The 17649-nt window shown below is 36.5% G+C and overlaps 1 protein-coding gene across 1 annotated transcript in view; it reads right to left on the bottom strand.

Annotated features, from left to right (window-relative positions):
* Nucleotides 1-12489, bottom strand: part of PNPLA8 (patatin like domain 8, phospholipase A2) — a 40605-nt gene extending 28116 nt beyond the window's left edge. The window contains exons 1-4 of the mRNA XM_072653029.1: nucleotides 11312-12489; nucleotides 11017-11166; nucleotides 5303-5454; nucleotides 1380-1474 (exon numbers count right to left, since the gene is read on the bottom strand). Of these exons, the coding sequence (XP_072509130.1) occupies nucleotides 1380-1474; nucleotides 5303-5454; nucleotides 11017-11166; nucleotides 11312-12349 (1435 nt within the window). The 5' untranslated portion in view covers nucleotides 12350-12489. The remainder of the gene's footprint in view (nucleotides 1-1379; nucleotides 1475-5302; nucleotides 5455-11016; nucleotides 11167-11311) is intronic.
* Nucleotides 12490-17649: the final 5160 nt, after the last annotated feature.

Genomic DNA, 17649 nt, shown 5'->3' with positions numbered 1-17649 from the left:
AAAAAAAATTGGAAAAGAGAAAAATAAGTCAATAACAACAACAGCTAACATTTATATAATACCTATTATGTGCCAGGCACTATGCTTAGCAGTTTACAAATATTATTTCATTTCATTGTCTTAAAAATTCTGGGAGGCAGGTGCTCTTATTATCCCTATTATATTATCAGTAAACTGAGCTGGACAGAGATTAAATAACTTATCCAGGATCACATAGCTAGAAAGTGACTGAAGCCAAATGTGAACTTAAGTCTTCCTGATGCTAGGTCCTATACCCTATCCCCCTAGCTGCCTATATGATAAAGAATAAAAGTAAATCACAAAGCTACTTAATGGTAAGAATGTTCCTACCTGAGCAATTAAAAAAAAACAACAACATACTACCGTAGTGTATTCCCCACAACCCCAAAGCAAACCTTCCATTTCTCAGTGTGGATGCTGACTGTAAATTCTCTCTTCATTGTATGAGAAACAATCCCTAACAGAACACAAAAGGTAATTTTGAATAAGTCTTACCTACCTCTAATTTCCTGTTAATGTAATGTTGATATGTGGACATTCCCAAATATACTTACTAATTTTAAAAGAACTCTGATAAAGACTGCCATTTTACCAGTCTTTACAAAAAAATGAAATTAGAACACTGTTGCAATGTAAATCAAGGAAAGTAAGAAAAGGAACCCTCAAAAATATACTAGGTTGCAGGGAGAGGGGAAGTAGAATTCAAGTTTTAAATTTGTGTGGTTTAACTACAATGCAATTTCAGATAAATAAGAGTTGGTTATAAAATTAAATCCTGTACTGTAACTAATATTTTTTGCACTGTTATTCAACTTTGCACTTAAGCACATTTTTAATATCTGTCTATAAAAGAAACTTAATTAAAAAGGTAAATTGACTATAAACTGAATCATGTAATGCTCAAGAAAAGAAAAAGATGCTTTTAATCACCTGCTCTTTTTTAGTTATTCACAATTTTTTAATGCTATCCTCAATTAACATAGATTAATTCTACTCAATATGTACCACTTTGATTTGAACTATGCTGTATTGCAACCAAATGGTTTGCTCTTTAATCATAGTGCCTTACTTTTTTTTCAGGAAGTGAATGTAGCACAACACAGTAATTCATATTTTATACTGAGAACTACATTTCAATAATAAGCATTTCTAAAATTTTATTAAAGATCCAAAGAATGCCATCTTAAGTTACATTCAATAACATTCAATATTTGAGATTTATTCTCTGAAAAACAGTAAGAATATTTAAATTTAAATGTGAAAGTTGAGAAAATAGCAGTTATCAAAAGAATTACTCTTCAAAATTATTATTTTCTTCAAACGGGTTAATGGTATGTATCATTTGCAATATCAATTACCTGTGCTTACACCACAAATATAATCGAAAAGTTGATGAATTGGCTGTTGAGTAAGTTCAACTATTTTTCGCAGAGTCTGAAGAGCAACCACACCTCTGTAACAAAGTTTGGAGAAAGATATAATTAAAATGTTTGCTTTACGGAAAAAGGACTTAAAGTGAATAAAAACTCCACACAATTTGTATGTCTTCTAGTTCAAGTTTCCTAGAAATGCATTTCCACTTTATTCTAAAATGGTATTCACGACATATTAATATATAAATGAGCATAAAGACATTTTGAAGGATGTGTAATTTAGAAAGTGTAACAAGTTTTTCCTTTTTAAATCTCATAAAAGTTATTGAAATAGTCCAATTTTAATAGTTAAATTTATAGGAAAACCTACTATACAGGTAATTCAGTGGCTGGGTCCACAATCCTATCACCTTGTGCTTGGATTACTGAAATGATTTCCTGCTTGGGTCTCCTCATAATTACAATTTAACCTTTATTATGTTATCATATCAGGATTTGGGTAGCAACAGGCCAGAGTGAGGCCAGAACCAGAAGTTTAACTGGGGAGAAGGGACATTAGCAAGTACGATAAATCAGAGGGCTACAAAGGGGGTTTTTGACCAAGTATAAAGAAGAAAGTTAAGGTAGGAAAGAAGAAGCAGGTACTGAAGATACAAAAAGACAAATAGTTAAATCCAGGTAAACAAGTGGAAAGAATTAGGAATCTAGAACAAGAGACAAAATAATAAGGGTTCTCCAATCAGGAGGTTTGGATAACAAAGATCATGAACCCAGGATGAATAGTCCAACCAGTAAGAGGTCAAAATCTAAAGCAGTAAAATAATGGGCATAAGGCATCAGAACCAGTAATGAAACTTAACAGTTAAGCCAATTACCTTCCAATGTAGGAAATATTTATTTCAATTCAGGGCCAGAATTCAGGGCCACTCTTATAATGGACAGGCCTGACTTATAGGTGATCAATCAGATCTGTCTAGAAAAAAAGAGGCCTGAGAGCACAAGAAAACAAGCAGTTCATCACAATCTAATTTTTTCAATCTCTCAAAATGTCATTCCTTTTGATTTAAAAACGTCATTCAATGATTCCTTATTTCCAACTACAATAAGTTCAAATTTCTGCTTAGATTTCAGAACCTTCCACCTTGTAAGACTCATCCTACTTACACAATCTTCTTCCCTAAGACTTTACAACATGTACTTCTGTATTCCAGTCAATGTCCTCACTTATTCCAAAAATATATAAATACTAAGAACCCTAACATTCAAACATCCACACATTTACTCACACTATTCTCCTCTACTGTAATATCCTCTATGTTTTCTCTCCATCTATATAAAATTTACCCATCCCTTGGGGTCCACGAAGTCTTCCATACAAGTTCAACCCTTACTGAACTCCCTATCCAATACGCTCCAACAACAATAACCAGAAATTACTCAGTACTACACAATTCCAAACTTTAATAGCTCTGACTGCTAAAACCTGTTACTCATGTTGTTAGCATTATCTCTCGAAGTATCTTCAGAAAGCTTCTGTATCTTCTGACAAATCTAATGTAGGGCTACAGACACATTAGTACTCACTACTTCACTGATGTGAAAGATTAAAATAAAACAAATATACTACAATGTTAAAATATTTTCAAGAATTTCAAGACTTATGTTTGACAGATTCGTGTAATATAAAATATTACAAAAAATGAACTTCATTAAAATCTGAATATTAAGGGGTAATATTTCACATGAAACAGTTTTTAGTTCTGGAAAGAGCAGAAAAAGTACTTTTGTTAGAGTGTGTAAGATATAAATGAACATTTTTATAAGCAGGGAAGGGACTTTTGTTTAATTAAAATTGCGAAAAAAAAATAAAAGTGAACGAAGAAGCGGTTTTCAGGAGGGATTTGAAAAGTTTTAGACAAACAAACAAAAAAGACTTAAAGACTTAAGTTACTTTATGAAAGATATCAGATAATGCCTTGCTTGTATGTGAACAGTTAGAACATTTGAAGGAACAGAAAAAAGCCCCTTTATGTATGGAAAACTGGAAATATCAAAGTTTGAAGACATGGTTCAAGAATACATACCTGCAGAGCATTATGATCGCTTGGTTCATTTGTATTTAACTTTTTTTTTTTTTTTTACTACTTATGAGGGTAAAATTTTAAAAGTGAGGAATCATAAATATCTGGAGACTGTGGTATGATTCAAGAAGGAGTATTTATTTCAAAGGGGAGTCATTGAGAGTCAAGAGGTTCTGATTAAGGCATTAGAATATAGAAGAGACTAAAGCTTAAGATTGAAGAATTTGATAGAAAAGGAAATAATAGTTGGGAACTGGAAAAGCAGTTCCATCAGAGCTGTGTGTGTGAACAGATAACCAAAGGAAGCAGGAAGCAGTCAAGCTGAAAGAAGCTGGCTGAATGAAGTCAGGAAGTTCAGGTATCGACCTTCAAGTGCCACTACAAGACTGAGTAGTGAAGCTCTTCAGAACTGCACGGTGCCCTCTTCTGCCCTCCTCTGGTTGGAGATGGAAAAACAGGAAGGGAAAATTACTGCTTGGCTGAATAAGAAGAGTTAGGCCAGTTTTGCCTGGAATCAACCAAAGCTCTCTCCTCAAGCTGAGTTCTGCTCTGACTGGACAACAAAGTAACCTGATAAGTGAAGATTTGGATGGGCTGCTCTATATAACACTTTCTAAACCTCTTTTAAGGATGCTTGTGATATGAAAGAACTTAAAAATGAATATTCCAGTATAAAAGAGAGAAGGATTTGCCCACTTAAAGAGCAGTTAAAAGACAAAGCAGTGAGTAGTTTCATGTAACGTAGGACCAATAGCACTGAAGATTATGGTCAGGAGCTATAAGTTACCTTGAGCCCATGAAGGTTTGCTTCTCTGATGTGTCTACCTTCCAGGTTCCCTGTGTTTGTCCAGGTACCACAGTCAATGAGGGCACTAACAGGAGACTGTTAGTCAGGTTTATGTGTGGATTGTAACTTATTATTTGTGCACTTGCTTACTATGTTGCTTAAAGTGCTACATAAATGTCAGTTATCATTATTAAGAGAATGTGTGACTTTTTAAAAAACTTATTGTGAAGTAAATTATCTTATGATCTAAAAGTGTCATCTTAATGAATGACTAGTTTGTGTAAATAGAAACACATTGATGGGAGATGAGAAAAATAATCATTGTCATTATTGTTAATAAAAATAGCTATCATTTATACAGTGTTTCAATGTTTACAAAGCACTTTTACTATTATCCCATTTGATCCTCACTGCTACCCTGAAATAATTATTATTATACCCATTTTACAGAGGAGGAAACTGAGATGAGAGGTCAAGTGACTTGCCCAAAGTTACAAAGATAATAAGGCAGGATTCAAATTTAAGTTTTCCTTACTCCAAGTCCCATATTCTATCCACCATACTATCTGATGAGCTAGAGTGGTAAGTCAGGAGAGTATATTTCCCTACAACAGCATTACACATAGGCCCTTATCTTGGTTTCAAGATAACCATGTGGTTATCTATAGGGACCTAGATCTGCTAGTGGAAAGGCAGGATAGAATGAACCAGACAAATCAGAGTAAGCAGGCAGCACATGCCCCAGTAAGAGGTATGAGGTTCCAACTGAAAGAATGTGGATGACCCATTATTCCACCTGTGTTATAAAATAAACTTCAGGTTTGTGCCAAAGTATCTTTTAAAATAAGAAACAAAGAATGCAAGCAAAACCCAGTTTCCTTTATGAAAAACTATTTTAGAGAAAATCACAAACCTAAGTTTGATTTTGTAACAATGTAATGCAATCATGTTTGATTTTCTAACTAAAGAATCAGGTAGTACAATTTCCATGAAGTTAAGATGAGCTCTAAACTAAAGCATCAGATTTTCCCCAGTCGTACCTTATTCCTCCACCATCAATTGTGAGAATACGGATTCCTCTTCCTTTCACTGGATCTGTATAGCCAATTAAAGCCAAATTTTCCCTAATAGTAGCTTGAAGAGCTTCATCCTTAACTTTTCTTAGTCGTAGTAAGTATGGAACAAGTTTTTCCTGAAGAGGAGATATAGTTTATGAATTTTAAAATGCAAGAGTGAAAAGTTTCTATCATGTTTTCAAGAATCTCATGTCAATATTCTGTTTAGAAATAATACCACTTACGTGATCTTTGTAAAAACACATCAACCTCAAGTAAAAACTTTTTTTGTTAGACTAGAGAAAATGCAGATACCTAAAATACATAATATAAAATCTTCCCACAAGAATCATAACAAAAGCTTAACAGAACATTATGTTTAATTCAATAGGCATGTATAAAGTCCCTACTATGTGCGCTAAGTGAAAGAAAAAGTAATAAATTATTGCCCATTTAACTTGTTCTTTACAATACTTATCACCAGAGGAAAATGACAAATATGGCTTCATCCCAATACTTTGGAATAAAATGTTAATTGCTTTTAAATGAAGAAATAAAACTACACGATCTATATTTGTAAGATTCTAGCAAACTTAATAATAAAATTTCTGATAGATCGGACCAAATGAAAAAATTTTTGTTAACAAATTAAGAAAATCTCAGCAAAGTATAATATAAGATGAAAGTTCAGAGGTTTGAATTCACTTTGGGATTTAAGATTCTAAAATCCTTTTTCAATGCTATTCAGTAAACTCAAGATTACATTCTAAGCCCTCTAAATAAAATTATGTAAGTCAAAGGTTTCAAAAACCCAGAGGCCTACAACACTCCCAGGTAGGGCACAAACCAGATTAGAATATGATTATTAAATATTTAACAAAATAAATAAAAATACAGTAAAATACAGATAATGCTAATATGTTGCTTTCTAAATCAATATGTATCTGCAGGGATCTTTATGTATAGTTTAGTAGCCTCCATTTTTATTTGATTTTGATACCACTAGTATAAAAGGCAGCTAGGTGAGGCAGTGGATAGAGTGCCCAGCCTGAAGTCAGGAAGACTCATCTTCATGAGCTCAAATCAAAATACTCATCAGCTGTGTGAGCCTGGGCAAGTCACTTAACCCAATTTGCCTCAGTTCCTCATCTGTAAAATCAACTGGAGAAGAAAACTGCAAACAAGTCCAGTATCTTTCCTAAAAAAATCCTCAAAAGGGGTCATGAAGAGTCAGACATGACTGAAATAAATGACTACAACTACTGGTATAGGGAATACAGTAACATTCCCCAGACCACTAAATGAACAAACACTGGAATGTTCAAAAACCTCAGAGAGGGAAGCTGAGTGACTCTATCAGAGTAAGACCAGCAGTAACAGCCCAAAACCACTTTTCCCAAATGGGTGGAACTTGAAAACTAATCTCCTATTTGGTCTATTTTAAGCCCCTTCCCATACCAATCTGTGTGTGTGTTCATCCTTTGCTGCTGAAGAAGACCAGGCCATCAGAGAAATGATGACATGACTTGCACTTGTTTTGAGTGAGGGAAGGCTGTGCAGGTCACCAGCCTCACTTGTCCTCCAGAGCCATCTGAATCCAGTGACCAGATATTCATTAGAATGACTGGAAGATGACCCAGGATGATAAGTGACTTGCCCAAGGTCACATAGCTAGTGAGTGTCACGTATCTGAGGTAAGATTTGAACTCAGGTCCTTCTGACTCCTGCACTGGTGCTCTATCCACTGCACCACCTAGCTTCCCCTCCCATACAAACAAATACTCCATGAAGCTCCCAAAGTGACTTTTATAAACTTCAAATCTGACCAGGTCATCCTACACTCCTCTGCTCAACTCCAATATCTTCCTATCTCCAGTCATCCAGATCTGTATCTTGCCACTGCACCCAGATGGCTCCAGAGGACAGAGTGAGGCTGGTGACTGCACAGCCCTGACTTGCTTAAATCCAATTCACTTGAAAGATATGCTGTCACCTTCCTGATGTCACTGGTCCTCTTTGAGAACATAGGACAAACAACAATAAACAAAGATCAAACACAAACTCCTGTTTACTATTTAAAGCTCTTCATAGCCTGACATCTTCCTACCTCTCCAGGTTCCTTACACATCACTCCTATCCATGCATTCTACAGTCCAGTCACAATAGTCTACTTTATATTTCTCATACACAATGTTCTACTTCCCATTTCTGATGCTAATTACTGGCTGTCCCCCAGGCTTGGAATGCTTTTCCCCTACACTTCTTTGACATTCTTCATTTTCTTCAAGAATCAGCTAAAGCACAACCTTCTGGAGAGAAGTCTTTTCCTAGTATCCCAAGCTACTAGTGCATTCTCATTCAAGATGATCATTCTTCTCCTTTATATGTGTATGGAATGTCATCTATGCATGTATATGTTACCTCTCCCTTTAGAATGTAAGTTCCTAAGGGCAGGAATAGTTTAGCTTTTGCCTTTATATTCCCAGGGCTTAGCATAATGCCTTACTGATCATAAGTGCTTAGTAAATGGTTATTTACTGACTGGGTGAGTATTAGACAATACTATGGAACACTTAAGCTACAGAATATAAAGACAAGATCTCTTCCCTCATGAAATTTACAACCTACTCCAGCTGATGAAAGCATACAATCATGATGGGTAAATATACTCTCAAATCAATAATTTAAAAAAAAGAATATACATACATATATACATAATCTATAGGCTTGACTTATTAGGCATTTTTCTGAACAAGTTAACAAAAGATTCCTCTCCATTTCTCCTAAATGAGATATAATGGAGACTGGATCCAGCTAAATCAATTCATAGAGAATGATTGACTTGGGAACCTTCTAATATAGGAGAAGGGTCAAAAAATAGCTCTTCAGGTTATCTAGAGTTTGGGGGGTTTTTAATACATTCATACTATGCACGGTTTTGATTGATTTGTACATAAGAGATTGGATTTACAATTATCTCTTGATTAGTAAGGCAAAGCTTTTGTAGATGAGTTGTTAAGCTAGAAGCAATAGCCTGCAATACTCCAATCGACAACTAGGCTTTATTAAGCACCTACAACTGATCACTCAATCAATTAATAAACATTTATTAATCACTTACTATGTGCTAAGTATTGTACACAAAGAAATGAAAGATAGTCTCTGCTCTCAAGGAGCAGGCAGTCTCATGGGGGAAACAACATGCAAACTACTGAAAACAAACAAGATAGGAAAAGGATAAATTGGAAATAACCAACAGAGGGAAGGCAATAACATTAAGGGACCTAGGAAAGGCTTTTTGCAGAACGTAGGGCTGTAGCTGGCACTTAAAAATAGCCATTTTTATATCCTCAAAAAAGCATTTCAAGGGATCACTTTGCATTTGCTTTTAGGATAACCCTTTACTAAATTTACTACTGAAATTTTTAATATATTTATAAACAAATGTATAATTTGATGTTGTAACATTATCATAATCAGCCTTGGCCCCAAAGAAGAAAAATGAGAAGCCACCTCAATCTACTTCTTTGTGGAGATAAATGGGTATGGAATGCTCAATACTGATTTTTTTTTTTTGGTATCTTGGAACTGCTCCCTCTTTTATTTTTTTGTTTTAAGAAATGGATCCTTTGGAGGAAGAGGGATAAGTGATATAAGAAATATAAATGCAAATAACTAAAGGTATGAATAAATTTATTTTTTTAATGTATCTTTTGGTATAAGAGCAAAGTTATTTTAGGTATATGAAATGTTAGCAATTATCTCCCTATTTCAACAAAATTTGGGTATTGGAAGATCATGAATTATAAACTGTACATAAAGTGAAAAGTTGACAGACATTTAATGACACTTGCTATTTCAGTTCACTTTTTGGAATGTCAGTTTTTCTCCATCAAGGGGAGAATAGTCTTCGTGATAACCAAGTATTAAAATCTAATGAAAGATGAGCTTCTTTTAATAACAAGAACTTGAATACTTGCATAAGAACAAGTAACATCCAATGAGGCAGTCTTCATCTAAAACAGAATATATCTGAATTCTGGTAACATCAGGTAAGACTGAGAATGTCCAAATCATTGTTCATCATCAACTTCACTTTAAAAGTTTCACAAACTGATGAAAATATTAACCAACACACTTCTGATAATGTTAACAAAAACTCTACTTAGCAAATATATGACATGTCACAAAATGTTACTATAATGATATTCAATTGTTATATTCTGTACATATGTAATACTTTATACAGAAGGCCAATTCATTTAGATTTATCCACATTATTCTCATTTTACAGTTGAGATAACTGAAGCGAAGGAAAGTGTTTTACTCCAGATCACAAAATGAATCACTAGTTAAAATGGAAATAAAATTATGTTCTATCACTATTCAGTATTAAACTTTGCCTCAAACAAAAAAAATTAGGCATTGGAAGGAAACTGTAGCTACATTAACAACAAATTCAACGAACATGTATAAATGTTTATTACTACATTTATTAATATTCATGATAAACATAAATTTATTAATGTTGAGAGCACTGAGTAAGGTCAGTTTTTTGGTGAATCTAATTCTAAATTAAGTTCAGAAATTCATGTTTATAGGTTTATAATACAAACAATGGATTTTCTTATTGGGGAAAAAATTGACTAATAATTTTAACAACCCACCTCCTACTCCTTGTAATGGAGCAAGAACACAATTTGTGAGATGGGAAATGTATACCATCACTAACCACATGAAAAAATAATCAAACTCCTTTACACCCATGAGGAGAAAAACTTTTTTAAAAATTAAAAATCCAATATTGATAGGACTATAAGGAGACAGGCACTCTAAGATAGTTTTGGTGGGATCGCAGACCACTCAAAATATTTTGACTCAGTGATTTCATTGCTAGGTCTCTATCCCAAAAGTAGAACTGAAATATCTCTCCAAAGCACAATATTCATAGCTGCTCTACTTGTAATAGGAAAAGAACTGGAAATAGTCTATATTCAAAACAAATGACAAATAGTTAAATAAATTATGGTATGTTAAAGGAACAATATTCCTTTAAAACAATATTCCTACCACAAAAAATAAATGTAAAATAAGGAAATATGGAACATTTTGTAAGAAAGTGATGAGAAGTGAGTCTAAAGAACTAGAACTGTACATGCACTGAGAATAAAAGAAAGGAAGAAGGTAACTAGGCCCCAAAGTAGCAGAATTTTAGACAGGCAAGGAAAAGAACATAGAAGAAAAACATCTAATCTATTTGTTCATTCTTTTGATTTTGTATTGTTAAAAGAAGTGGGAGAGGGTGAGGCTTTCATTTTGCCTCTTATTTTTTATGTTTATTTGATAATTCTTGTTGATAAGTTTATGATTTTTTAACGTTCTAAAGAATAAAATGATAGGTACCGGGTGAGCCAACCAACAGATGCCAAGAAAACCCCTCCAGTTTTTAGGTGTAAAGCTTATTTAATACCAATAGTGTGACATTTATTAGTCAGATGGATAGAAAAACTTTGCAATTACTATGTAGTACTTAAAGTAATGAGAAGGGAATTATGATTTTCATATTAATCAATATATGTATAATGAATATATTAATAACTTAGTTTTCTCAAAAGCTGCCTCTTTGGCTTGGGAGTCAGAGCTCACATTCCAAAAAATGAGAATCCCTCTATTTGAGAACTTATAATTAAAAAACTCACCTTGACAGCTACTGCTTTTGCTTCAGGAAATTCTAGAAGATGAAAAGTTATTTCTTCGATCCTGTTAATACAGAGTTTATGGTCAGTCGTTCTTCTTAATGCTTGAACTAAAGCCCGGGTCCTGTTATCTATACTCACCCTTTCAATAATCTATAAAATATACAGAAAGAGAAATCAATAACTCTGACAAGATGGAAAAATATTAAATCTTAAGGAAAAATCAAGAAAATAGAGAAAATCCCAAGTTTGACAAATACCAAAAAGAAGTTAAACCTAATTATAAGGAAGTCCTTGCCTTTTCTCGCTGAAGAAATAAGCGTCTTTTCTCTTCATCTTGTTTTTCTTTTCTGTGAGCCTCCTCGGCAGGGTTTCCCCCTTGAAACTCCTCTGAATGTTTTGAATCAGCCTTCAATTTGGGTACAAGTCCAACGATGTAAGCACCCACAAGCGCCTGCATACTGTCAGTAGGTCGTGCAAGAAAGTTGGCAAAGCTCTGTTTAACAGAAACTGGAAGAGCATCAGATGTCCCAGTGAGCTCCTCAGGGTGAGCTACGGTAGCAGAAAGAAACTGTGAATCCGTCCCCTTCTCTTTAAGTTGAACTACTTCCTTAGAAGGACTCTGTCTAATTTCAGCTTCATCCTTTCCTTCTTTTATCTCTGTATCCTGTTGCACACGGTTATTTTCATTTCTTTCAGTCATATTTGTAAAGTATGAATTTATATGACTTGATAAAAAGTATAACGATTCTTCAAATTTTGCAATTATATAGTTTGTATAATAAATGTTTTGCTTACCGTCTTCTAGACCTTTTTCTAACACTGGGTCAATCTTCGCTGGGCTTTCCAAAGAAGGGTCTGAGATTTTGCCTTCCGGAAAAGGGCTCTTTATTTTATTGCCACTGGAATCATTCAGAGTGTTGGTGCCAGAAGCTTGTTTAACACTTTTCTGGTTTAATATGTCAACTTCTGATTTTTTTCTCAATATTCCTGGTTTGAATTTAGAGAAACGTGAAAACATTTCATTCTGATTGCCAAAAACAGCTTTTGAAACAGAGTCCAAGGTGTTTTTAATACGGGACATATGAATGTTCACTTTTGTTAGTCCCTTGGGTGCAGAAGTGCTAAGTTTTAAAACTCCAATGTGTAAAATACAGCTGCATGGATTACAATAGTGTTTACTACAAACAAATGTGTGACTTTTGATACATTTATTTCTTATTTTGCCTGTATAAAAACTTCTTTGCTGACTGATGTAGCTTATCTTCCAATAATATTTAGGTGTGCACAAAAGATATAGTTGTTTGCTCCTGTTTCTCACAAAGGCTTCTTGCATTACTAAGGAAATAAATATGTATATTTAAAGTCAGGTGAATGGACATTACTTAAGAGGTTTTTATTTCCCATACATTATGACTTTCTTTCACTTCACTCTTCAATGCTTCATTTGAAAAACACCACAATTCACAGTCTTAGCTGAAATGGCAAAAAAAAAAAAAGTTAAAATTTTTAAAATAGGAATGATAAAAAATAAAATCTTTGAATTAATTTGTCTCAAATGGGTAATTTGTCTCAAGGAAACAGGGAATAAGGAATTTTTATCGTGGCTCATATGGTCTTTTATTTTTAGCTTATGGGAATGAATCTACCAGTCAGTACAATAGCCAATAGAAATAAAGGAACTGTGAGGCCCAGTACAAGTTTTACTAGAAAGAAAAAATTTAGGGAGCTTTTCAACAGATCAGTTCTCCTAACCCACATAATTTAATATATAAGTAAAATATTGCTGTGTCACACATGACAATTTTACCCCTTTAACTACATTGTAAACTTTTTAAGAGAAGAACTTTTATCTTACATTTTTGTACCCATTGTTTAATACAGAGTAAGGACTAAGTAAAATGACTAGATAACTGAGGGAAAATCCCTTCTTTTTGTGTTGTTTTATAGAGAAGTTTATTGTCATTTTATTAAACATTTAAAAAGTACATATACAACTTATTCATTGGTTTGCTCAACAATGCCTTCTCCCCATGGTTTGTAAGAATGGGAGAAGGGAAATGAGAGAAAAGAAGATAACCTGTTTGTAGGACTGCAAAGTTTGAGTCGTCTTAGATCTCTGTGTGGATGTGGTAATGAAAATTAGTATTTATTGAGCCTCTACTATATGCCTCACGATGCTATAGATTTTATAGAAGAAAGACATGAGTTCTTGTTTAGAATCTTGTTAGGTGCACAACACTAACATACATGAAAAAACTGAAGAATAATTAAATACTAAATTTTGTACCATACGCTGTAGTTGTAAGGGAAGTTCAGAAAACAGATCAATATAACCTGGACAAGTTAGAGAATGTTTCATAGGTATTTTGAAACTAGGTCATAAAGAACGTGTAGGATGAAGGGTATTTTGTGTATAGTCAACCAACCACTGGATCATACATAATAGTGTTTGAACCAGAAGGAATTTCAAAGGAGGAAAGTGAGGCAGAGGGAGATTAAAAGGCTGGTTCAAGGTTATTGTATCATAGATAAGATTTGAACCCAGGTCTTCTGACTTCAATGAGTACTCTTTCCACTCCAATACTGTTGCTATCTAACCTAATTCTCTCCATTTTTCCACAAAGATACCATGAAAGTCTTTGCACTAAACGCTTCACTGAAAGGTCAATGAATTGTTCACATCCTTTAATCCAGCTAGTAAGAGGTTGAACATGATGTCTGTGCAAGTCTTTTCCCATTTTCAGTCCATAATCTTATGATTTAAGCCAAGGTTCTATGATTCCAAATGCAGTAATGCATGAAGAGATGAAGATAACTTCAAGGTTTCCAGTCAGGGATAGTGAAAGAATTGTGTTACTACTGTTAGAGATGATATAGTTAGGAAAGGAAGTCAGCTTGAGAGATGGAAAGAAAAATGATGTTTAATTTTGGACAGTGATTAAGTTGAAATTGTATATTTCAACCTAATTCATAAGGTTATTGTGAAGAATGTGATTTGTATAACATAAAGTGTCATCTAAATGTGGAAGAAAAAAAAGTAGAGGTGTTATGTAGTTAACCCTATTATAAAGCAGAGAATCAGAGGTAAAGGCTAGATATATACATCTGGGTCTCATCCACAAAGAAGCAATGACTTAAAGTCACCAATTTACCAATGGAATGAACAGAGACATAAAGAAGGTCAGAGAACAGTGCACCGGCAGGAAGAGGAATATAAAGGGAGAAAGAAGAAATTCAGAGGCAAGAAAACCTAGAATAATCAGTGTAACAAAAACAAAAGTAGGGAAATTCAAGGAATGAATGCTGTTGTTCAGTTGTGTCTGACTTTTCATGACCCTATGTGGAGTTTTCTTGGCAAAGATACTAGAGTGGTTTGCCATCGCCTTCTCCAGTTCATTTTCCAGATGAGGAAACTGAGGCAAACGGAGTTAAGTGACTTATCCAGGATTACATAGCTAAATAAGAAACTGGAGGATGGATTTGAACTCAGCAAGACGAGTCTTGCCGACTCCAGGCCCAGAATGCTATCTATTGCACCATCGAGCTGCCCTTCAAGGAATAAGAAAACAAAATCAATGAAAGCAGAGGACTTTCAATGAGGACAAAGGAGAATCATCACCACCATCACCGCCAACACCAAGCTGTGCTGTCACAAGTTGAAGAACATATGGATCAGCATCAATTTTCCCAGAATTCCAGAAAAATAACTCAAATTGCATGCTGCGTCAGTTGTGCCATCTTTACCTATGAAAGCATTTGTCATTAGGCTGTAGCTTCTACTGAAGTTCACCATTCCATTTAACCATGCTGAAGAAAAAGCAGTAATCTACAGGGTTTTTAACCCGGCATTTCATACAACCATAAAGATATTAAAATTATTTAGGTTAAGCGGAAGCGGGCTTCAGTAAAAAGAATATCAGAGATCCTGGGTTCCAAACTGAGTGTTACTTAATATTTTTCTGACCTTGGGGTTAACAGACTTTCTCTGTAATCCAGAGAAGTTTCTACATGTATGAAAAGAAGAGGTTAGGCTAGATGAGTAAATTCTGAGGTCCCTTCCAGTTCTAAATCTTACAATATTTTTAAGACAAAAACAACCACATACATAAACACACAGAAATAAACATACTGCAAATACACTGTTTCTGAAAACAAGGGACCACACGATTAGAAAAGCTGTAAATCAAGTGCCCTAGGGAAATAAAGATCTCATTACCTCAGTTCCTTACATACGTTTAAAAAATTTCTAGGACAGCACTAATGGCCAAAAGCCACAAACTTCCACAGATCGGTAAGATTCCAGATTTACAGACACAAGGGTCCTTAGATGCGATCTTCTCCATTTCTTTTTTAAAATAAGAAAACTGAGGCCCAGAGAGGTTAATTAGCTCGCCTTCCTCCTACAGGTGGCCAGTTATAATATTCGATTGTCCTTCTCCTTGTGTGCACCAACCAGAAAGTAGCTGGAAGTGAAACGCGCACTATTTTAAGAACCACCAAGGAATGGGGATGTCATGTTCCCTCCTCTGCTCTTCTGCAAATACATTCTCATCAAGTTGTTGGTGTTTCTCTCCTGGAGTCCCTTCTTTCTTGGGTTTCATGCCATCATCCTATTTCGAAAGTAGGTTACTGGCAGCCACCACTGCTTCTCCCTCCCTCGCGGGCCCTCCGCCCCTCCCCCAGGCCCTCCGAGACCCTCTACAGAATTCTCTGGATCTCGATATCGATTGATTGATATTGATATCGATGCCAATGATCAACAGATCTCTTTCCATCGGAGACCTTGGTGCTGACGCGCGGTGTATGGGGGTGTGTACACACCAGGTGTGACAACACTTTAGTGGGATTTTAAGGTCTTAAAGCTTAACACTGCACACACGTTATTAAAAATAGACAGAAAATCGTACAGTAGCACAACTTACACAAAAAAGCAAGAAGCAGAGCCCGCTGGAACAACGGCTGGGGGTGGGAGCTGAGGACAAGGAAGAAAATACCTACACACACGTAGACACAGACACACAGACACACAGACACACACACACAGACACACACGCACACGAAGCGTCTATACCACCCAGGGCAGGCGTTGGCTCAGGAAGAAAGGAAGCGAAGACCCCGGGGTCTTAACATTAAGAGTCGGAGGCTTGTAGGGGGAGGGTCGGGGGAGAGAAGAGAGTGGGTGGAGACGGCGACACCCAAACACCACACACGGGGGCTGGGGAGGGGGCCTCGGGACCCAGGGGTCACGAAAAAGTCAACGGCCGGTAGAGAAGAAGCGAGGGAAGAAGAGGGCGGCCGCCCGGGCCCACTTACCGGGCTGCAGGCCGACGGCCGCGAGCTCAGCGTCTCCCCTCGCCCTCCACCCGTCAGAGAGCAGTGACGTCAGCCCCAGCGCAGGCCCGGCCCCAACGCACCGCCCGGATCAGCTGAGTAACCAACATAAACAAGCGGCCCAAACCGGAGCCTCCCCGAAGCCCCCGCGGCCCCGCCCCCGCCAGGCCCTGAGGAAGTGAGGTCAAAGCGGCGGTAGCCCGGTTCGGCCAATCAGCGGGACCGTAACGGGAGGCGGGACCTTCGGCTTCTAGTTTCCACTTCCTTCCCATCCCGGCTCTAGAACGCTCGCGGGCGTGGGGGCGTAGTGCGTGTGGCGTGAGGTAGTGGGGGGAGGCGCGCCTCCCGTCCTCCTGACGCGCCCCGAAACTGTCCCGCCCTTCTCTGCCCGGCTTCCCTGGCATTGGCCGCCTGGTGCTGGTGCCAGTTTTCAAGGGCGGAGCCCGACCTCTGCTGCGTTTATAGGAACTGAGTTGTAGCCGGCAGGCCGGACCGAGAGAAGCTCAGGCTCCCGGAACCGCGGCCACGTCCTTTTGTAGCTGAGCGGATCGAGGCGCAAGGAGGGCGGCATTTCTGCTGTGCATCCGGTGGAAGAGGCCAAGGGACAGAGGGAAAAAGGATTTCTGACAAAAATAGGGCTTCTAAAATGTGTGAGGAATTGGCATAAATGTGTGAGATCCTGGAATGCTCCTCCTCCTCCAGGAAGCCTTCCCCAGCCCGCCTTCATTCTAGCTGCTTTTATCGGTTAATTGGGTCCTGAGTATTGCTAGCTTTGTATGTGTTGGTTTCCCTCTTGTTCCCCTTCCCCATGAGATTACGGTTTGAGGACGGTAAGCTGCTTGAGGGCAGGGACTGTCTTTTCTAGGCAGTATCAGTCATCCCTCTGTCGAAGTAATAAAGCTTTTCTGTACGGGTTTTTGCTGAAAAAACTAATAAGTAGCTAAACTGATTTTTTTAAAAGAAAAGGAATACTAAATTGTTCAAAGAGGATTTGCAACAATTGAAGAGGAAATAGAATGTTACCCGAAATTCTTTTTGCATAATCAAAACATAACTTAGAGGAAATAGACGAAAATTAACAGGAGTAGAAAATACCATTAACCAGAAAGAGACTATTTGCATAACCCATTATCCAAAAATAGAAATTTAATAAACTATAAGTGAACTCCCCCCCCCCCAAAATCTCCAAGATGAGATTGGTTTAAAAGTAAATTCTATCAAACATTCAAAAAAACAATTTCAATATTACACAAATGCTTGCAATAATGAGAAAAGAATACATTATCCCAATCTTTCTATGTT

Source organism: Notamacropus eugenii, chromosome 3 (genome assembly GCF_028372415.1).
Source record: "Notamacropus eugenii isolate mMacEug1 chromosome 3, mMacEug1.pri_v2, whole genome shotgun sequence".
Taxonomy (NCBI): Eukaryota; Metazoa; Chordata; class Mammalia; order Diprotodontia; family Macropodidae; genus Notamacropus; species Notamacropus eugenii.
The sequence above is the reverse complement of the archived record's forward strand: the minus strand, read 5'-3'. Positions and strand labels throughout refer to the sequence as shown.